General features: G+C 34.3%; 3 protein-coding genes across 3 annotated transcripts; 2 read left to right on the forward strand and 1 right to left on the reverse strand.

The window, feature by feature from the left end:
- Nucleotides 1–761: 761 nt before the first annotated feature.
- On the forward strand, nt 762–5,777 carry LOC131801855 (uncharacterized). The gene is made up of 2 exons (XM_059120881.1): nt 762–901; nt 3,855–5,777. Exon 2 carries the CDS (start codon nt 3,870–3,872, stop codon nt 5,574–5,576), a length of 1,707 nt encoding a protein of 568 aa, XP_058976864.1. The 5' UTR covers nt 762–901; nt 3,855–3,869; the 3' UTR covers nt 5,577–5,777.
- On the forward strand, nt 832–3,721 carry LOC131801856 (uncharacterized). The gene is made up of 3 exons (XM_059120882.1): nt 832–950; nt 1,905–2,856; nt 3,241–3,721. Exons 2-3 carry the CDS (start codon nt 1,944–1,946, stop codon nt 3,264–3,266), a joined length of 939 nt encoding a protein of 312 aa, XP_058976865.1. The 5' UTR covers nt 832–950; nt 1,905–1,943; the 3' UTR covers nt 3,267–3,721.
- A 2,414-nt stretch (nt 5,778–8,191) lies between the features above and the next one.
- On the reverse strand, nt 8,192–15,276 carry LOC101894138 (O-acyltransferase like protein). Its single transcript, XM_005177834.4, has 8 exons — nt 14,900–15,276; nt 10,528–10,927; nt 10,384–10,457; nt 10,124–10,323; nt 9,929–10,044; nt 9,446–9,659; nt 8,702–9,358; nt 8,192–8,632 (listed from the first exon to the last, which is right to left on the reverse strand). Exons 1-8 carry the CDS (start codon nt 15,180–15,182, stop codon nt 8,420–8,422), a joined length of 2,157 nt encoding a protein of 718 aa, XP_005177891.1. The 5' UTR covers nt 15,183–15,276; the 3' UTR covers nt 8,192–8,419.
- Nucleotides 15,277–23,594: the final 8,318 nt, after the last annotated feature.

Here is a 23,594-nt window from a genome sequence, read left to right on the forward strand (position 1 = left end):
ATAAACAAACCAATTCTTGCATATTTAGAAACATATTAGACACTATAAGACTCCGGTACAGATTTGCATTTTCTTGTTTCTTCGAAGTTGGACAACCTTTCTTATTGAGCCATGCGTGGAGGTAGCTTCTGTAATTGTGCCACAGGTAAGCCTGTAATATGTGAGTTCATCAATTGTTTCATACGAACTATAAGTTTATCAATTGTTCCATACGAACCATGGTAGAAAGATACAGGTAGATGCATCAAAGCTGGGGAACACTTATATGTAAAATAATGTTCTATCAAAGATAAAAGTACGTTTATATATATGAGGGTTAACCCACTGGATTTGGATTTAAATTGTCATATCCATTACTTTTACTTCAAATAAATCCTCTCAAAGTAGGTTAACCCTACAAAAAGTTCTAACGTAAACATGGCATAAGTAAATTTTTATAAGTTTTCTTATACGACGTCAGTCAAATTTAAATAATTTTTCATTCAACATTTTCAATTCCAAAATTGGTTTGACAGTTCATTGTCTCAGCAGCTGTGTCGATACATCTACCTATATTCTAATAGCCTCCGACTGACGTAGTATAAGAAAACATATAAAAATCTACTTATATTAAAAAAAAAAACATTTAATTTTTTTTGACATATCAATGCTCCCAAGCGTTGATGCATCTACCTATATTCTTCTGCCATGATATGAACTATGAGTCTATCAAATGTTTCATACGAACTAAGAGAACTGGCTCTTTTCCTATCGGTGAATAATTTTTCTGAACCATTTCATCGGAACGTAGTGAGGGTTTGTTTACTTTCATTTCTTAGCTGGAAGTGGTACAAAGTCTTTCCAGGATTAAAGGATTGATAAAGAATAAATATTACAAGATGATACATACAATTTGAAACAGGTGTGTTAAGATTGTGCCACATTAAAGGAAACAAACAAACATAGCAAAGGTATTGTGTCAGTCGAATAAAAATGTGACTTCTATGACAAAGTGATTTCAGATGAAAGATAATGAATTGATTGTTGTCGGCAATGGCCAAGGACCGTGAATATTATAGTTCTCTTAATCGCATTCATGCTAAGTTTGTTGCACAACATAGTTAAAGGAAACATAAGTTTTAAATAACTCACATATTGTCATGGAGCCACTTCTCTGAGTTTCATCCATACAAAAAATGCATCGCAGAACTGTCCACGTTGTGTGCTCCAAAGAGACGATCGAAATAATATAAATGCACCCAATCACAATTATCCCTAAAATATATAATATTTGAGGACAACGCATGCAGACCATCCTGCGCTGTTTGGAAGCACATTAGGAAGCTAAAGTCATATATTGTGCCCAGCTCAGAATTAGCATGCTTGAAAACTATTATAAGGGTATAGCTTGGTTAAATTTCTCTTAAGTTTTTTCTTCTAATCGTTATTTTGACTAAAACACTATATATGAACATATCGTTATTATATTGCAAACAAGTTGGGGTTTTACATTACCCCTCTTGTTTTAGGTAATTCGAATTTGTTGAATTGCATTGAGTTCTAATAGATTGTTATGGACGTCTGCTATGTGTTCGTTAATATATAAAAACAACACATTTTTTAAATGTTCCCTCATCCTTTAACAAAATAGATTTTCAAAAAAGCACTGTAAATATATTGTGGCTTGTTCGTTTTTAAGTCCATAATACAGACAGATAATTTACAGTTTTACATTATGTACACATTACCGACTCGGAAACTGAAATATTAATAATAGTGACTTCTGATTCAAAATATTTTTGTGGGTCCGACAAGTTATTTTCAAAGTATTACTTCTATATTATTATTTAGTCCTAATACTTGTATCTACTAAAATATCTAATTAAATCATGGCAAATGTGCAACAAATATTTTTGTGCTTGCAGCCTGAACATACATCGAAATCGAACAAATGTATAAAAATCATGAATAGCTTATTGCATTGTCCAGCGCGTTTCTCTGGTGCCTACAACAGACAGGAGATACAACAATTTATTAAATTCATAAAAGCCTATAAAGACGTAAAGTGCATAACGGATGAGCAGGCATTATTGGAATTTAATTATATTTTGACAGATAATGCTTTCAGATGGTGGTTGAAAACAAAAAGTACAATTTCAACATGGTCTGAAGCTCTGTATGCTTTGGAAAATCAATATTCAAATGAAAGACCTAACCACGTCATATACAGTAATATGTTTGAATTAAGCAGGAAGGACAGAAATAATATGGACGATATCATTGGTGACCAATATGAGCTCATGGAGGAATTGACAAATGTGCCCCTTGTGAATGAGCAACACAAACTAGAGTTCATATATGGTATGTTGCCTAATAGACTGCAGACGATGACGAAATTTACTGCAACATCTTTAGACGCATTCAAAGAAAACTTAAGAAAAGAAAACAATGGCTTGTATAAAACCGATGTTCAAACGGAACCTACAGAAACAAACATCGTCGCATTTTCATATAAACGCCAAGAACAAGATTGTAATGTTTCGAAACACGTTACAGAAGCTGAGCTAATGACTTCGGATTTATCCGAACCATTACACAGCGTTATAGCTGGCACTGCAAATACAGAAAATCATCAAAACCTCCAAATTATTTCTGTAAGATCGGCTGTTGACATTTTCGAAGATTATCAAAATATACAACGTAAAGAAGTCGTAAATTCAAACGAGAATCCAGGAAATTCAAATAAAAAAAATCGTAACAAAAGACCACGTTGCAAATTTTGTCGCGGTCGTACGCACACGGTGGAAAGATGCTTAAAGCTAATTGCAAGAAATCTCAAAAGACAACTAAGTCGAGAAACCGAAAAGAATAAGAAAGGTGAGACTGGGTATTAAAGAGTTTAAAGACTGGGATTTATTTTGTTTCATTTTCAAGACTTCCTATAATATTTGGTCTGTTCCAGAACTGCAAGAATGTAAACGTTTTTAATACGATAACCTATTATTTCCTTATGCTATGGGAAAATAATGCAAGACTAGTAGATTCTTGCAGGTTCTGCTACAGAGCCATTATAATTCTTTGTTTGCATATTCTGTGAAAGTATTTATTTCAATTCAATTGAATTATCAGCCTGAACATTTTTTTCGAATCAGGTTATTTTATATTGCTTTAAAGTAGTCAGAAACTGATGAACTCGACAGCATATGTTTAAGCATTATTACGACATTGTAAAACACAAGTGGAAATTTGTTAATTTTGCAGACACATTGGCCACTGAAACAACATAGAAGACCTTCGAGGAAAAACAACAGGGACAACTATATATCGGAATCGGAAATTAATTTCTATCAATTTCCAGAAAAAAAAACTTGCGAAGTATGTGGAGCCACCTGATAAAAAAGTGCGCATCAGAGAATATCATTACACAAGATATGTCAAGTGGAGTAAATCATCCAGCATATAATCGTTATCGTCATTAGCCAACTGGAAAAAAAATCCTAAAAACAGCTTTTTGACAAGCCAAATATCAGAAACAGTTGCAGAAAATCTAAAGTATGCCATTGCCAACAGGATAGACTGGATAAAATCGAACATATACAATACTTTGTGAATTTATGGCACATTTTTTAAATCAATCCTGTGACATAATTATTATACATATATTTATTAGAATGTGTTATTTTAATGAATTCATTAACATTTCTCCAGTATATACGAATATATTCTGACATTATATAAAATATTACTGTCGTCAATTGTTTTATCTTGAACGAAATGAGAAACATGCACTGCAATACCTTTGCTATTACAAAACCTAACTAAATCATTATTTTTTTTCACATTTCTATTGAATTTAATTTTTATTACTCCCATAGACATAAAACTTCTACATGATCAAAAATAAAATGGAATCCAAGCTGAATTTGAATACCATTATTAATAACATATTATGCAAATACAACACGTTGTTAGACTGTCCAGTAAAATTTTGTGGCGATTATGGTGGGCAGAAGATACAACAATTTATCGAATATATAGAGTCATATAAAAAAATAAAATCTATATCGGACGAACAAGCTCTAGGTGAATTGGGTTATTTGTTAACTGAGCATGCCCACTCGTGGTGGCAACGAAGAAAAAGCCATTTTACTACATGGTCTGAGGCTCTGACTGCTTTGCACAATCAATATGGTCGCCAAAGGCCGGCATTTTTAGTTTATAAAGATATATTTGAGCATAAATATGAAGATTACGCCATGGAAACAGAATTCATAGATGATAAGTATGAATTATTAACTGAATTATCTGATCCAAAGCAAAGTGAAAAGAATAAATTTGATATGATTTTCGCATTGTTACCCAAAGAAGTTCAAACAAAACTAGAATATGGAAGTATTACAAGTGTAAACGAATTAAGGCAAGAAATATTAAAGTTAAAATTAAAAGATAGTAATGAAACAAATGTTACAACAGCAAATTCAAGCGAAAATAGTAACCTTGTCAATGGTGTGCATGATATTGAGCCTAAAGAAGAAAACATTAGCTGTGTGTCGCAGACTGACACAGTACAAAAAGATATCGATCCAAATGAATGTGGCGAAGTAGTGCCAGCAACAACTTGTATAGTCAACGATAAGGATCCCGTGATTAAGGTCAGGCGTACGGAAGATCTGATGCCACCACTTGTTAAAAAAGAAAGTAATAACGAGGACGATACTACTATGGCTGGACCACAAGAAGAATTTATAGCAATTAATCAAACATCAACAACACATGATAATGTTAATTTTCAAATAGACATCGATATTATGGACCAGATCAATACAATCATAGACGAATCAGAAATGAACTGTGAAAGTAACCATAGTGGACATAATTCCCCAATTATGTCTGTACAGGAGAGTTCAAGTCCAACCGTTGGTTTTTTACTCAACGGAGAAACCACTATTCACGCAGAAGTTTCAAAGAAACCCCATCCGGCTGTCTCCGCTTCGGGTCGGCCAACTATACGTAAAATGAAACTACGTTGTACTTATTGTCGCAAATACAATCACATAGCGCAAGATTGTATAAAGAGAACTAGACACATGCAACTATTTCCGGAAAAATTTCTACCAACTTCCAAAATATCTGGGGATGAAATTAAGGGCAACAAGGAGATAAGTTCTAAAAGTAACAATGACGTGAATGTTCTGCCCTTATCCAACGAAACTACGTCTACATCAAATGCATTCACCAACGTGCCTACCTCATTAACGTATACTGTGACTAGTACAGCCACTATGGTATCTCCCACAATTACCACTACTGTTGCTGCAACATCTATTCCCACCGTCACACAAAATAATGTATCAATGTCTCAAGCTACATCTCACATCACCATAATGACCTCGAACCCGCCAACTCCCACAGCATCATTAACCACCAAGCTGATAGCACCAATAAATGGTCCGTGCCCAAGTAAACTATTAGCTGCCAAACTTCGAAATAGCAATACACCCTCATCCCGATGCCATCAGTGTGGGACGGCTGGTTTTTACAAAAGTATTTGCCCCAATTGCAGTCCTATATATAATTGCAATCAACAGTATAAATAATGCCTTATCCACTAGTAGTTATTGAAAAAATTGGCAGGGCCTTATACAAATGTATTTTTAAAATTTACAAATCTGTAATCAAGATTTATTATGTCGAAGATAAAGAGTGAATATAAATTTTTAAATGTTATTTAATTGTTGTGTATTTTTCGTATGCGATCTGTTAAATTAGAAATAAAAAATTGTATACATTTTGTAAAAGTCAAGGTGTTATTAACTAAATCGGAAGTATTAAGTAGAAAATGGATAAGTTTAAAGTTAGGGGTTCCTTTTATGCCTTCTTTAAAAATTACACAAACTAAATCGGAAGTACTAAATAGAAAATGGATAAGTGTGAAGTTAAGGGGTTCTATTAATATGTGCTTCAAAAATTACACAAACCCGAATTTTCAAATTATTTCATATGCAAATACACATAATATTTAAATACTTAATAAGTCATTGTTTCGTAATGAATATTAATTACAAAACTTATATTTGCGCAAAGTTGAAGTTATAAATGTTATGGCGGTTATACCATTTTGCATCCTATATTTAAAAGTGTAAAGGCTAAAAGGAGTAGAAAATCGAGCGTAGTCTATTTTTCGTTGTAGCTCGAATAAGATAGAGCATGTGTTGCTCGTTTCATAGTGGGAGCACACTTTTAGAACACTCTTTTATTTCTTCATAATCCGTTGTTGAATATGTATGCATGTGTATTTCCTCAAAACACAATAAAGTAATTGGGATTTACATTAGTGACTTACTGAGAATTATAAATTCTGGCTGAGACATTAAGTTAGAAAAAATGATCGAGTTGTCATACAGACCTATTGTCATATTTTTGTCTACAGAAGTACTACTAAAACTACCATTTTTATACTCTACACCACATAGTGGTAAGGGTATTATGTCTTATTGAGATGAAATTTTGCAAACAATATTTGGTGAAATTGGTGAGAATCGGTTCAAATTTGGATACAGCTTCTAAATATATCATCAACCGATTTCGGCCAATATCACCAAATGTTCAAATACCTCTGTCAAATTTTATCGAGATCGGATCACATTGTGATATAGCTCCCATATATATACAGGGTGATATTAAAAAACTGCAACCAACTTCAGACTGCTTTTATTTCTAAGCCAATCGCCCCACCGCTGTTACAATTATTCCAGTGACAGCTCATTATATTGTTTACCAGCGTACAAAAGCACTTTGGTGAGAATTTTTCAAAAAAAGTTATTCGTAATGGAATTTAAGCGTGATAGTGTGCTTTCTTTATATTTGGCTGGAAAACCACAAGTGGCTATCGTTAGAGCACTCCAACATTTAGATGTGAATAAATCTTTCGTGTCTCGTACAGTGATACTGGTAGCGTAGCTCGACGTAAAAGAAGTGGACGGAACATCAGCAGAAATGGTTCGAAAAGTAAAGAAGTAACTTGATCGATACCCGCGTCGTAGTGGCAGAAAAATGGATCGTGAGCTGAACATATCGCAATATTCCATTCGGCAAATATTGAAAAATAAGCTCGGAGTAAAGCCATTGAAATTCCAAAAAGTGCAAGAACTTACACCGCAACAGAAAGAAAATAGACTCAAAAGAGCTAAAAAGTTGCTTCGCTGGCCAAATATGGTGAACTGCCGAATTTTGTTTCCTCCAATGAGAAAACATTCGTTGTCCAGCAGTTTGTAAACAAACAAAATGATAGTGTTTATTTGTCAAAGAAGTCAGCTGAAAATTTGCACTTTCGGCTGACCACTAAAACTCAAGCGCCGGCCATAGCGATGGTGTGGGCCGCCATAACAGCCGATGGTCGTGACATCATAATATAATAAATATTATCGCGAAAATATGAGGAAAATGAAAATTTGGAATTTTTGCTTGAAATCATCGTGTTCAAATAAGTGTTTACAATTTTGTCGAGATCGGTTCATATTTGGATATAGCTCCCATATATATATTTATCCGAGTTCAGGTTTTTTGTGCACCAAATGGCTAATATCAGCCCAAAGGGCAGAATTGGGCGAAAATCGGTTCAGATATAGCTATAGCTCCCATATATATGTTTCATCCAATTTTTTGTTAAAGTCCCTCATATGCATAATATGCACTCCTCAACAATGATATTTGATACCGGGCATGAGATACTGCTCTAAAATACCTCTGCCAAAGATCGGTTCAGATTTTTTATAGCTTCGATTAACATCTTCATCCGATCTTAAGGTTACAAATAGAATAGATTTTTTCATATTCGACCGAATTTTACGAAACCCGGTCCGGTATATCTATTGCTCCAATAAATATTTCTTAATTTAATCCCTATCGAAGTCGTATCATGCACTATACAGCAATGTTATTTGGATCATAGTTGGTATGACCTACTTCAGTTAAATTCCCAATATATTTTTTACGGAAGCTGTACTAAATATGCATGGTGGTGTAGGGCATCATATAGTCGGCCCGTCCGGCTTTTGATCTTTCCTTACTGGCTTAGAATTCAGATTTTCTTTTTTCAGCTAAAAGTCTTGCAAGTTCCCGGATTTTCTATAGTACATACACCAACAAAATTTTACACGTTCATTCATATGTACACAGGCCTTAAATCCAACGTTTAATGAATATTACAATATTTTATCTGTTTAATAAATATTCATATATATTTAGATTATTGCCTACTTTTGATACGCTCGTAATCAATACGAAGATAACAATATCAAGAATATATAACTTGGTTTGTAATAAATTAAAATGTATGTTTTTTAAAATCTTTGGGACGTTATTTGATGTATTTTCTAGCCAATTTATTTTGGTAGGGATTTTATGAGTTTAGGAGACTAGATGAATGACTGTAGTGAAATTAAGCCTTGGCAACAGTTTCAGCAGCTGTGGTCTCAGCGGGAACTGGTTCGGGGGCAACTGTGGTGGTTGGTTCGATTTTCTTGGGTGCTGGTTTGGTTTCACCACGACCGAAGATGGCCTTTTCAATGCCCAAAATGGGAGATTCAAAGGCCAAAGTGGCAAAGATTGAAGCGCACAAAGTAATACCGAAATCGTGCCACCAACGGAGAACCTAAAAGGAAATATAACAGAGACAATCATTAGTTTACATTTTAGCTATGCAGCAAGTTGCAATACGAACCATATCGTAATCGGAGAAGTGAGTGTCGGTTTGTAAGCGACCAGCGGTGACCCATTGGACAATTCTGTGGATAACATACATGCAGTAGGTCAAGCGACTGAAACCGGTGAAGAATCCCCAGGACAAGAAGTCATTGATAATGCCACCATGGCCGTTATAACAGGCCCATACAATCCAGCCAATGGCACAAGCCCACGAGGCACGGGACAAGGGTTCATAGAAGGCACCTTCAATAATGGGAGCATCGGGGTTTTCGGGCAAAATGCGCCAGTATGGACCCCACAAATCGGTAAGCATAACACCGAGAGCCAAAACCCAGCCAGTGATAACCCAACCCTTCTTCAATGGTATTTGACGGCCGCGATTCTTGGTGAACAAGAAGTAACCGAAGAGTACACCCATCAACCATGTTGGAATACGGGTATGTGTTGGATAGTAGGTAAGACGTTGACGTAAATCGACTTGATTATCATCGACACGGAAGAGAGTGAAGTTGTTGTGCATGAACGTGGCAAACGTACAACCCATGCAGAGGACACCGAATACAGCGATGGGTGCAACAGCCTTCTTACCCCACTTCCACAGGGGAATGAGGAAAAGTGGTGACAGCACATACAGCTGAGTATCGACGGCCAAATACCAAGACTGACTGATGCACTAAAAAGTTATAATGGAAACAAAATAGGGTTAGACGATATTATTTTTATATATATATAGAGGTGTGTGTGTGACAATTTTACTTACAATGCTGTAGGGGAAAGCATAGTTTTGGACATACAACAATGTAGCCCACCATGATTCTTCGCAACGTTTGTCCTGAGTACCGAGTTTCATCCACATGGGACCGGCACCAGAGTATTTGTACAAGGACATAATGTACAAAACAACGACGGCAACAACAGGGGTCAAACGAATGTAACGATGGAAGTACATGAGTTTAATGTCCAATTTACCCTTGCTGTGGATGAAATACAAATATTAAAAAAAATATTAATTTTTTTTGTCATGGACGATCTTGATCAAGATTTATGAAACGATCAAGATTTAAGGAAGATCAAGATTTTCAAAAATCTGAGATTTAGATGCTTCCTAATAACATTAATAATAATAGGTTTGTACGATTAAAAATTAGGTCTTTTGTGAGAGATGTGAATATCAGGCAATAATTTGATTATTTTAGTTATTTACAGATGGTATTGATTGACTATAAATATCGTATCAACTTACGTCTTTTCCATTTCACGGAAGGCACCCCACAACATCAACAGACCGGACATGAAGAAGAAAGTATCTACACAAAGTGTAGCATTTTGTACCAACATAGAGTAAGGAGTTTGGGTCCACTGTAATAACAAACAAATCATGCATATTAATTTAATTTGTATCGAAAAAAATTCTTAAAACTCAAATCCATTGACTTACAGTGTAGAATTTGTTTCTATTGATATGGGGCAAATCGTAGAAGGTCATATAACCATGACCGAAAACGACCCACATCATGGAGAAGCAACGCAAGCCGTTAAGACAGTGGATAACATTGGGGTTATTGACCTTCTTAACAGTGAAGATTTTGGGGGCGTTGGTAAGGACGGAGAAGGACAGGTACAATGGGGATTTGGGTTCTGTAAAATGAATACATGAAATTATTAAAAATCCTTTTTTTTGTCAAGGCATTTTCTTACCTCCTTTCTTGGTCTTAACATAATCGTAAATGGAACTGGCCAACATACAGAAAATAATGAATGCAAAGAAGATACTATAAGGGAGAAGCAAATTATTATAGTCATTAATCTTTCCATAATCCATGTTAAAATAATCAAACTTACATGGCAAAGATATCAATACCACGCAAGGTAATTGGTTCATCGATGTCACAATATTTCTCACTGACCAAGTCGCCTTGAACATCTTGATTGTAGAATTTCTTAATGACCCGTTTTAAGATTACATTGGCCTTGGCCGGTGAGCAGGAAGCTGGCACACAAATACCCAATTCAAAGTTTTCTGGGTCTTTGTATTTGTAACTGATGGCACGACTTTGGGCATCGTCCTTTTCGATCTTCTTATAGTAGTTCTTAATGGGGATTTTGGTCAAACAATATTGGCCACGAATTGCTTCTTCAGCGGCAAATTGACGATTAATTTCAATACATTCTTCATATTGACCCATACTGATTGTGTGACCGGCCAACAGACCCATGGGCAAACGACCCCAACTGTCGGGGACTGGAAAGGAGAATAAAAAAATAGAATTGTTATAAAGATTGTTTATTTTTTTTTTTTTTACAATTTATTCCGAAATATCGGGGGTCTATGTATATAAAACAAACGTATCAACCGCAACAATTTTCCTAACCATAAGAGAAGAGGTACTAACCGCAAGCAAAGCTTCGGGATCTTCCTGTAACAAGATCCATATGAGTATTGGGAGAGTACAGGAATGACAGACTCCTCAATATTATTGTGCCCGATCCCAAAAAATTATTCTCCTGATTTTTGTACTCTCTGACTAGCAAATGAAAATCTAAATAAGTAGCCACCAGTGTACGTCCCTGCAATAAAGTACACATTTTTTATATGGCGATTTTTCGACTGTGTTCTCTAAAGTAATGATTCGTTAAAAAAAACGTTAGATATTGGCCCACGTCAAAGCAAAGCCTTTTTATAAAGGTAGCACCTGATTTTCGATCTCACAAATATTTCATGCACAATTTGGGACAGAATGAGCAGTAATTTAGCATTTGGGGTTCTCAGATTTGACATATTTTTTTGTTTTTGTAGAAATTTGACGTTTCATACTCTAAGAGGATATTTACTATTCCTTTAAAAAAAAAAGTGTTCACTAAAGGTCCATTTTATGGGTATCTACTGTTATTTGGTCTTTTGAAGGTTTCATCTCAGTTTTTTTTTATATCCTCCACCATATTATGGAGGGAATATTAAGTTTGTCATTCCGTTTGTAACACCTCGAAATATACATTTTAGACCCCCTAAAGTATATATATTATTGATCAGCATAAAATTCTATGTCGATTTAACGATGACCGTCTGTCTGCCTGTCCGTCTGTGGAAATCACACTAGCTTCCGAACGAATTGATGGTATAGCTCCCATATAACGGTACCTCCCTATTTTCGGTATTTTAATGATTTTAGCGACATTATTCACCGGAATTGTTTCAAAATTGGTATTTGAAGTTCGTAATGGATACTACAGAATATGAGAGAAAACTGTCTGTGCAGGTCCTCGTCTTCATACAGCCCCATATTACGGTAACTCCAGATATTTGTTATTTTGACGATTTTAGCGACATTATTCACCAGAATTGTTTCAAATTTCGTCATGATAGTATTTTGATGATTTTAGCGACATTATTTACCGGAATTGTTTCAAAATTGGTATTTGAAGTTCGTAATGGATACTACAGCCTATCGCAGAAAATTGACTGTGCTGTTTCACATTTTGATGATTTTAGCTACATTATTCACCGAATTTTTTTCAAGGTTCGCATTTGAATATTGTAATGGCTTATGACAAAAGTTGCATATGCAGGTCCACATTGTCAGATTTTAACAGAATTTTAAACGGATTTTTTTTTGAAAATTGCCAAATTCGTTCCAAATGGTGGAGGGTATTCAAAGTTTGCTCCGGGCGAACTTACAGCTTTTTTACTTGTTTGTTTTTTTTTTTTTCGTTATGTTAATTAAATGCATGTTCATACAAACACAACATCTACACCACTACAATGTGGTCAGGGTATTATGTCTTTGTGCATTTGTTTGTAACAGGCAAATTGAAACGATACAGACCCATTTTTTTTTTTTTTTGATGATCTGTATAGAATCACATACAGAGCCCACCCAACTTTAAGACTTTCTTTACTGTTTAATTTTTGCAATTTAACAAAAAAAAGGAAAATACTTTGTAGTACAGTGTAGTATAGGATATAATTAAGAGGGTTGTATTGAGAAAATATTCTTTTTTTCTCTCCTCTTCTTTTCTTTTTATGTCTGAACAGGACTACTTTTTTTGAATATTAATTTCAATAATGCAAGTTATGTGTTACATAATTGTCATTTTTAACCCATAAATTGACATATTCTATGCTAAGGATGGGTAACTATGTAACAGTTAGTTTTGGCGTATACCAACAAAAAAATACAATATCACTAATACGCACTCATGTCCCCAATAGAGTCTTGCAAAGTGTGCACATTTCAATGACATTAGTACATTATTAAATTTCACTAACCTTTAAAGTGCTTTCCAAGCTAAACATAAAAATCTATTATTGTTGGCTGATAAGATTTGCGATTTTGATTAACCAATATACTTTTTGGAAATTCCATGTTTTTTCGTCAGGTGCTATTAAAATAGCCAATAAATCATGACATTCTATTGTTCCGACACATCGCTACCGTTTCACGTAAATCCATAAACTAATCAGATATTATTTGTTATCGCTCAATAAAACATTTAACATTCTAAAGTTCAATATAAAAAAAAAAATTAAGTAGCAAAGCTAAGATGTGATGAGGGGTTAATTTTATATTTCTTTTTTTATGGAAGTTTTTCAATGTTGAAATTTGATTGGAAGGTTGTCAATGATTTGATAAAGAAATAATATACGTACGAATATATCCCATCAGCATATTTATCTTATCGCTGAAATGATTTAAAATCTCTTTTTACGATGACGTTTATGTTGGCAAAATTTGCGATTTACAATCGAGATTATTAAGCGATTATTGTGATTTGTTTTGTAACACTAAAATGAGATATTATGTAGTGCTATTTTTAAATTTTACCATTTAGAAAAAAGATGAAATTGAAATATCAGTTGATTTTTTTTTGGAAACTGTTGCCGAAAACTTCAAAAAATTGAAAATCAGAGGGACCCAAAATATTGGTATATTTAAAGAACGGATTAATTTGGAAATTGGGGCCGAAACCTTCAAAATACCTAAAACTAGAAGTCATAGTTATACGGGTGCTGTATCAAAAAGTTTAATGTAGCATTACATACCGATGGACATAAGAACGATTCAAAACGGGTACATATTCTAAACAAGGAATTCCCATTCCAGAAAATAATTCTCCACTCGGAAAATAATTCTTAAAACTGTATTTGCATTATATTCAGTCATGTCCCACGGAGAAGAATTTTCTCAAGAATAAATAAATAAATTGCAATGATGGCGCACCCTGTGTTTTCTATTTGCTGTGCAAATTGACGTTGGAAGTTGTTTTTTTTATAAAAACAAAGAAATAACAATTTCAAATATTAGAATTAGAATAAATGTTGGATGTTGATAAGTCTGTGAAGCATCATAGGAATTTGAGAATACAATTCTAAACTGCCAATGTCAATAATGTTTTTTGATCGCCTTTTAAAATCAATTGCTCAATTGTGGGATTATAAGTTATAAATAACGTTGTTGTTGTATATTGTTGACCTGTTATATTTATTTTACTCATTTGGTTCATTGTTTATTTTTCCTTTTTTATTCCTCCAATTTCGATTTCCTATTTTAAAGTAAAAGCTCGTCTATTCAGTTTACATGTCACTATCAAACATTATAAATAACACTGGGCGACAAAATGCATTTTTTCGATAATTAAAGGAACGATACAGGAGATTATGAAAGTAGAGATAAAAATAGAAAAACACGTGTATAGGTGTTTGGAAGTATATGGTAATTCGTGTGATTTTGACTTTTGACAACAATTTGTAAATAAACAAAAAGTTTTTACACTATTACGATTTGTCTTTCATTGTAATTCAAATCAAAATTAAGTATTTAGACAGCAAAATAAGTAATCACATGAGCTTACTGGCTGTCCTTATATAGGTCTTTTATCTGACCACAGACATCAATAAATTTGGCTTCCATGCAAAAGGTCAGAAGTTGATCCTCTTCCATGAATATAAGATTTCATCGGGGAAAGTTTTTTTGAACATTAAAATTGTTTGTAATATACAAAAAAATTGGTCCTTTTCACTAAGAAAATCTGGCTCATGGCACTTAATATATAATCCGATTACCATTTACGGTTCAAGGGCTCTTCCCACTCCTAAAGGCAATCCACACGTCACATTTATTATTTTTTCTTTTTTTTGTACTAAAGACTGTCTTTAATGATTTATCCACTAGAATATCGGGGTTTTCCTTTCTGATAGAGAGAAACAAATGCTTACATTTAAGGGCCCATTCGTTGTAGCTCCTCATTCCGGCCAAGACACGGTCAATATCTTTGGTGCACTGATCATCGTCGTATTTTCTGGCCGATTCACTTGTGGCTGTTACATTTCTCAAATCATAACTTAGTTCCGAGCCAATATCGAAAAATTGGAAAGCAATATCACTTTGGAAGGGACTCGAGGGCACAGACAGCAGTGTATTCGATGAGTCCTCGGCAAATGTAGCACTGGTAAGCACTAAAAGTGCTAACGACACACCCGTTAGGATATGCCGAACCATTCTCTGTGTTTGTGTGTGTGTCGTCGTATTCGTTAAACCGTTTTTAACACTCTTAGAGCGTCGCACCGTTACAAACTAGTTGGGCTAAAGAAATAACAAGTAGCTTTTATAGCCCGCAGATACGGATTGTGATTATCACAGAGGCAACAACAATTTGGCCTATGGTTTATCACACCCTCACACATATGAACGCTGCAGAGAGTTTTCACTGACCATAGGAAGTTTTGTTGTTCTGTTTTTTGTTATTTTTGCAAAATTTTAAATCTAGGAGTAGCTATATAAATGTGAGTGATTTTCAAATTGATAAGAAAGTTAAGCTAATCAGAGAAAATGGTTGTTGTGTGTATAGAATGGATAGCGTTAAGAAGTTTTGGTTTCGTGTGTTCGGCAAGGTAACACATGCGAGAGTTTTGAAACGCATTCACACTGGACACAATTGTAACAGGTACATAGCAGAGGTTCAATACATAAATTACACAACACAGAATAATAGACAATGAAATAGGATATACGAAGGAGGAAGACGTGGTTTGAAAAAACTTGTAAAAGGTTTTGAGCTTTGTCATGTTTTGAGACCAAAACTGAGAGCGATCAGAGAGACAAATTTTAAACAGAAAAGCTGCTAAGAGTTTGCAAAATCTTACTGGAAAAATGTATTCAGCAAGAATAATAAAAACCAGCTGTTTTGTGGCCGATGCAAAAATGTTTGCAAATGTTAGGCAATAATTTAATTATTTTAAGGTAATAAACATTTAACGTTCTATTATATCATTAAATAACTAATTTTCATATATCAATAATACTGCAACAAAGTCAAACACCATAATTTTTACATTTTTTTAAATTTTATTGAATGAAAACAAAAAATATCGAAAATAGCATAAAATTTTAGAATAAGTTTAGATTTGTTCGAATTTGTCACCTTTGGCACGAATTATGGCTTTCAAACGGCCAATGAAACAATCACACGCTGCCCGAATGTTGCTCTGTGGTATTTTGCCCCATTCCCGGCGAAGCGCTTGCTTGATGCGATCGACACTTTGGCATTTTTAGTGACAACCTTGATTTCCAAAATACTCCAGACACAATAGCCCAACGGATTGGTATCCGGAGATTATGGTGGCCATTGTGCGCTGGAAATGAAGTGAGGAATCTCATTTTGTAACCATTCTTGGGCGGTGCGTGCTGAGTGGATGGTGCTGAGTCCTGTTGGAATGACCAAGGTCTGCGGCCAAAATGTTTGCGTGCCCAAGGCTTTAATACATCCTCCAGAATATTTTTGCGATAATATTCGGCATTTATTCTGATGCCACGGTCGATTAATACGAGCGGAGAGCGACCATCGGCTGTTATGCCGGCCCACACCATCACCATGGCCGGCGCTTAAGTTCTGGTGGTCGTCCGAAGGTGAAAGTGCTGACCTCTTTGGCAAGTAAAAGCGATCATTTTGTTTGTTTACAAACTGCTGGACAACGGAGAAAACCAAATTCGGCAGTTCACCACTTTCAGCCAAGCGAAACAACTCTTTAGCCCTTTTGAGTCTATTTTCTTTCTGTTGCGGTGTAAGTTCTTGCACTTTTTGGAATTTAAATGGCTTTAACCCGAGCTCATTTTTAAAAATTTTCCGAATGGAATATTGCAATATGTTCAGCTCGCGAGCCATTTTTCGGCCACTGCGACGCGGGTTTCGATCAAATCGCTTCTTTACTTTTACAACCAATTTTTCTGATGTTGCTATTTTCTTCCGTCCACTTCCTTGACGCCGGACTACGCTACCGGTAATGAGCGATGATATGAGACACAAAAGATTCATTCACATTTAAATACTGGAGTGCTCTAACGATAGCCACTTGTGGGTTTCCAGCCAAATATAAAGAAATCACAGTATCACGCTTGAATTCCATCACCAATAACTTTTTTCTGGAAAATTCTCACCAAAATGCTTTTGTACGCTTGTAAACAATATAATGAGCTGTCACTGGAATAATTTTAACAGCTGTCGGAAGAGTGGCTTAGAAATGATTGCAGTCTGAAGTTGGTTGCAGTTTTTTCATCTCACCCTATTATGCTTGTGTTCCTGCTCTTCTTTCTTTTAAATTTATTCTGAGATAAAATTTTCAAACAAAGTTTGCATTTTTTGTTCTGGAATACTTCGCATTCATTATCCATTTGAAACGAAATTCTGCATAGTTCATTTGTTCGATCTAAGCACAAACCCTATTTAAATTTGATGATAATCGATGTAAATTTAGATATAGCCCTCATATATATCTTCGTCTGATTTCAATTTTATTGTGCATCAAATGAGTAACTATTGTCCAAATTGAGTGCACATTCCTAAAAACGCACATAATAGCCTAAAAACGCAGTATAGCCCCCATATAACGGTACCTCCCTATATTCGGTATTTTGATGATTTTAGCGACATTATTCACAGGAATTGTTTCAAATTTGGTATTTGAAGTTCATAATGGATACCACAGCCTATGACAGAAAAATGTCTGTGCAGGTTCACGCCTTCGTATAGCCCCCATATAATGGTTCCTCCCTATATTTTGATGATTTTAGCTACATTATTCTTGGTTATTCATCCAAAAGCATAATTGTTTTTTTTTTTTTAATAAAAGGCAACTTAACGGTGCTTTTTAAAAGTAAACATTTGTTTGATATTTTTATTGTTGTTTACTTTAATGATGCGTTCAAATGTTATTGGTATTGTTTGAAGTGGAAGATTCCTATAAAACTGACTGACGTGAATTTTATTTTGAAAAAAGTTACTAAAAATAATATTTTATTAATTTTAGTTTTTTTTTTCACAGAAGATACGTTTCTAAAATGATCATTTTTTTGTCCGATCAAAAAGAGATTCAAATTAACCATTTTCACGACCAAGGCTGTTCTAATAGAAAGATTGGACGTTAAATGTAATAACACAAAAAGAATTGACAAATAAAGAATAAATTACTTATTCCTGTAATATATTCCTGTAAAGGCTTGCTTGAGGTGGTCGAAACTTTGGTATTTTTTGTGCCAACCTTGCTTTCCAAAATACTCCAAATCAACGAGTCCTGTTGGAATGTCCAATGGCCAAAGTGTTTGGGTGACGAAGGCTTTAATACACTCTTTAGAATATTTTGCGGAGTAAGTTCTTGCACTTTTTGGAATTCCAATCGCTTTAGCCCGAACTCATTTTTCAATATTTGCCGAATGGAATATTGCGACATGTTCAGCTCATGAGCCATTTTTCGACCACTGCGACGCGGGTTTCGATCAAGTCGCTTCTTTACTTTTCGAACCATTTCTGCTGATGTCGCTGTTTTCTTCCGTCCACTTCCTTCACGTCGGGCTACGCTACCAATATCACGATAATGAACGATGGTACGAGACACAAAAGATTTATTCAATGCTGGAGTACTCTAACGATAGCCACTTGTGGTTTTCCAGCCAAATATAAAGAAATCACACCATCACGCTTGAATTCAATCACGAATTACTGTCACTGGAATAATTTTAACAGCTTTCGGACGAATGGCTTAGAAATGACAACAGTCTGAAGTTGGTTGCAGTTTTTTCATCTCAGCCTGTAGAAAACATGTGGTGTAACCTGTCAAACAAAAAACCATTTAGGAAAATAAACTTATCAGTTAAAAAAATACAGAATTTTGTTCAGGAAAAAAGATTCTGAATCGTTGTGCAACATAAACTTTCAAAATGTTATTTATTTACATCCCATCCCATTGGTAAACCAAGTCAAATCCTACACTTTTTTCATTATTTTCGGTATGTATTGTAACCCTAATCAATTACTCTTTTATGTACTTTCAATATACGATTAACGAAATCTGTAATCTAATAAAAACCATTTATCTATGGCAAATAAATTGTTTTCGATATGTTTGGCATTAGCTATGGTACTTGGCGGTTTTGCCAAGCTCTTATCATGCGTACTTTCACGAGTATGTCATACTTTAGATTTACTTGTATTTGTCGTTGGCCACGGTTTATTATATACAAGGACATATTTAAATGGCTATGTGCCAAGAAGTGCTAAGTAATGTTGAGGGTGTCAAGTGGTTATAGCCATTGGATTCTTTATAAGAAAAAAACATTGATATTCCAACTATATCTTTGACAAGGAATTAAATAATTAATTAAAGGAAAAAGGATGGCAATATTGAGATTTGCCAAGTCTGAATTTCGCATTTTATGAGCAGTGGACTGATATATTCCATCTTCACACCAGACTATGGGTTAATGAAAATATTTTGATGTGTGTAATTTGGAGACAATCCGACTCTTATACTACATTTTATAAGATTTATTTATAATTATTCAAAGTTTTGACCCTTTGTGGGAGAGGTACTTAATGGATTATACTTGATGCAAATATTAGAATTTGCAAAGTTGGAGCAAAATCGGTATATCTTTTCTATTTTTGTGCAGTAAAATATTTTTTTTTTTTTGAAAATTTCGACTTTTTGTGGGGGAGGTACCAGAAGGAGTGGACCGATATTGCCTATCTCTGAGTCGATCTAAGTTGGATAAAAATATTACGATGTACCAAGTTTGGGCAAAATTGGACACTCCATTCGAGAGCCAGGCAGTCGGAGTCACGGACATCGCTAGATTGACATCAAATGCCCTTAAACGGATTTGATCCAAAGAGACCTAGGGTCTAAAACCGTTATTTCGACTAGGCACGTTTTGGCCGTATCAATCTAGCCATATGGCTGAGTATAAAAAAACAACATTTTGACTTGTGGTACAAAAATGTCGAATGAAATTTTTATAAAAACTATTATACCTTTCTTCTTAAGTAAGAAGAAAGTTGTAAGTTCGACCCTTCGCAATTTGGAACGAATTTTGGCAATTTTCAAAAAGAAAAATCCGTTAAAAATTCTGTTAAAATCTTAAAAATATTGAATATAGCCTTTACATTAGGGTCTAGGATGACGTCTACCTGCATAGGGAACTTTGTCATACGCTATTACAATATTCAAATGTGAAACTTGAAAAAAAAAAATTATAATGTAGCTCATCAAAATACCGAATATCGGGAGTTATCATGGAGTTTATACCAAAACGTGAACCTTCACAGACAATTTTCTGTCATAGGCTGTAGTATCCATTACGAATTTCAAATACCGAATTTGAAACAATTTCGGTGAATAATGTCGCTAAAATCATTAAAGTACCGAAATATGGGAAGGTACAGTTATATTGGGGCTATACCAAAACGTGAACCTACATGGTCCATTTTCAATAACAAAAGTCCTGCAGATAATACACACATTTGAGAAAAATTTTATCAACCTACTTCATTTCGTTCGGAAGCTAGAGTGATATCCACAAACGGGCGGACATCGCTAAATGATCAAGAATATATATACTTTGTGGGGTCTAAAATTTATATTTCGAGGTGTTACAAACGGAATGACAAACTTAATATATCCTCCATACTACGGTGGCGGGTATAATTAGGAAATATTTTCGTTTTATTTTTTGGGTACATTTATGGAAATATTTTTTTTATGTTCAATGAAAATAGAGATTTGAGTAAAATTTTATCAACCTACTTCATTTCGTTCGGAAGCTAGTGTGATATCCACAAACGGGTGGACATCGCTAAATGATCAAGAATATATATACTTTGTGGGGTCTAAAATTTATATTTCGAGGTGTTACAAACGGAATGACAAACTTAATATATCCTCCATACTATGGTGGAGGGTATAATTAGGAAATATTTTCGTTTTTCTTTTTTTTTTGGGTACATTTATGAAAATATTTTTTTATGTTCAATGAAAATAGAGATTTACTTTCCTGAGTAACTTATAGTGAAATTTGATGAAGAACATTTTTCTCTTTTACGTCACCCTTCTAGAATGATGCTTTGTTGGATATTTTCGCACAAACCTACACAATGAATGGCTTTAAACCTAAAATGTCTCTTTAATATATATGGATTTCTGGCCTTTAGACAAGATTTAGACTGATGTGTTCTAGGACCTGTTGTAGAATTTTATGATAATTTTATGAAATGGAGATCAGTAATACATTCTCGAGAAAAGCATATTCACACATTATCCAACTAATAACACTGCAAAAGATCTCTATTAAGTTTGAAGCATAGATATTGTTGCTTATAATATCATTTATAAATTTGCTGCAGGTGTTAAAGATATTTGTCAACATGTTTTCTATTTATTGTTTTTTTCTTTTTTGTGATTATGAATAATACAATATATAAGATATATATAGATCGTGTTGGTTATAAAATCGTTCAAAAATTTGCAGATGTTAATGATATTTTGTCAACATGTTATTTATTTGTTTTTTTTTTTTTGTGATCAACCTATTCATGAAGGCCCCCATGAACAATACAATATATAACCAAAATATAATAAACTCGATTTTTATTATAAAATTTAAAGTCCATTCAATAAATCAAGCCAATTCTGTTCTTACTTCGATAAGAGTAACGTGAGCATTATTTAAATTGATTTTCTATGTACTGCCAATCAGCTCTACAACTCTACAATTAACAAAAGATAATTTTCCTTTAGACCCAAGGGTATTTTTTTTTAATTAAATTAATAAAAAGAAATACAAAAGAAAAAAACACTGAATGCTGAATGTTATCTTTTTCTTCCAATCGCCCACCTAAATCCAAAAATACCAATGTCCCAATGACGTCTGCGTTAGTTCGTTTAATCATTATTTGGCGATAACCCTTCAATTTATTGTGTAACTTCAAGTATACCAAATCAAGTTAATAAATTTTAAATACGCTGGCTATCATTGAATTATAAAGTTCATTATATCAAAATTTTAAGTGCAATATGTGTTAGAATTTTAATTTTAGATTGCCACACGATCGCATAATACTAATTGCGATTCTCTGTGTATTAAGGAAGTATAAGTGTTGTTCGTGTGAAGCAATTGAGTCAGCCATATTTCCGTAGCGACTCACTCACTATGCAATGGCTACTTGCTCAGATCTTGCTCAATCGATTTGGAAAAGTTTTCCTGCTGAAAACCCCATATATTGTCCGTAGTGATTTCTAGTTTCTGAATGGAACTCTATAGTAAATATATTGAAATATAATAATATAGTAAATATATTGAATACTAACAATTCGGTCAACATTTTAGACAATATAGGAGTAAATTGGCCGTAAAGATGAAGGTTTTTTCTTATTTCGGAAAATACTTCTTTTTTCTGTTGATATGAGGTGTACCACTATGGAATCTCAGTTTTATTAATGAAAATGATTATGCCATCAGAAATTGTCAAATACACATTCTCTTAAAGATCCTTATGTAGATTTCTATACCCTTCACGATACATAATATGGAGGGTATATTAAGTTCGTCATTCCGTTGGTAACTCATCGAAATAATAATTTTAGACATAACAAAGTATATATATATTCTTGATCAGCGTAAAAGACGATTTAGCCCTGTCCGTCCGTCCGTCCGTTGTAATCACGCTTGAGTAAAAACAAAGGAAGATAGGAAACTAAAATTTTGCACAGATCAGTCTTTTGTCTGCAGGCAGGACAAGTTGCAGTATGGGTTGTATAGGTACACGATATCGTATAGCCCACATACAACGGTACCCCCGATATTTGGTATTTTGCTGATTTTAGCCACATTTTTACTGGCATTGTCTGAAAATAAACACAAAGAGTTACTTTTGAGTACTTTACCCCTGGAAGAGAATTGTTTATATAGGTCTACGATATCGTATAGCCCCCATACAATGGCAACCCCCACCCGAAATTCAGTATTTTGAGGATAGTGGCCAAATTCTATATCTTCAAGTCTATATAAGTCTACGATATCGTATAGCCCCCATATAACTGTATCACCCGATATTCGGTATTTTAATGATTTTAGCCACATTTGTCACTGAAATTGTCTGAAAATAAACACAAGGAGTTACTTTTGAGTACTTTACCCCTGGAAGAGAATTGTCTATATAGGGGTTGCCATTGTATGGGGGCTATACGATATCGTGTATAGCCCCCATACAATGGCAACCCCCACCCGAAATTCAGTATTTTGAGGATAATGGCCAAATTTTTCAATGAAATTGTCTGAAAATCCACAACTGGAAGATTATGTTCTGTATAGGTCCACGATCGTATATCCCCCATATAACGGTACCTCCCTACATTCGGTATTTTGTTAATTTTAGCAACATTTTACAATGAAATTGTCTAAAAATCCATACAAGAAGTTCTTGCCAAGCACTTTACTCCCTGGAAGAGAAATGTCAATATCGTATAGCTCACATACAACGGTACCCCTTGATATTCGATATTTTAGCGATTTTAGGGGCATTATTCACCGGAGTTGTTTCAAATTTCGTATTTAGAATTGTTAGCCTATGACAAAAAATTTGCA

This window comes from Musca domestica, unplaced genomic scaffold (genome assembly GCF_030504385.1).
Source record: "Musca domestica strain aabys unplaced genomic scaffold, Musca_domestica.polishedcontigs.V.1.1 18, whole genome shotgun sequence".
Lineage (NCBI taxonomy): Eukaryota > Metazoa > Arthropoda > Insecta > Diptera > Muscidae > Musca > Musca domestica.

Coding starts and splice junctions, on each gene's coding strand:
- LOC131801856 (XM_059120882.1), top strand. CDS start 1,944: ATGAATAGCTTATTGCATTGTCCAGCGCGTTTCTCTGGTGCCTACAAC. Junction 2,857..3,240: donor AACCGAAAAGAATAAGAAAG/GTGAGACTGGGT, acceptor TTAATTTTGCAG/ACACATTGGCCACTGAAACA.
- LOC131801855 (XM_059120881.1), top strand. CDS start 3,870: ATGATCAAAAATAAAATGGAATCCAAGCTGAATTTGAATACCATTATT.
- LOC101894138 (XM_005177834.4), bottom strand. CDS start 15,182: ATGGTTCGGCATATCCTAACGGGTGTGTCGTTAGCACTTTTAGTGCTT. Junction 10,458..10,527: donor GGTATTGATATCTTTGCCAT/GTAAGTTTGATT, acceptor TCTCCCTTATAG/TATCTTCTTTGCATTCATTA. Junction 10,045..10,123: donor ATAGAAACAAATTCTACACT/GTAAGTCAATGG, acceptor TTGTTATTACAG/TGGACCCAAACTCCTTACTC.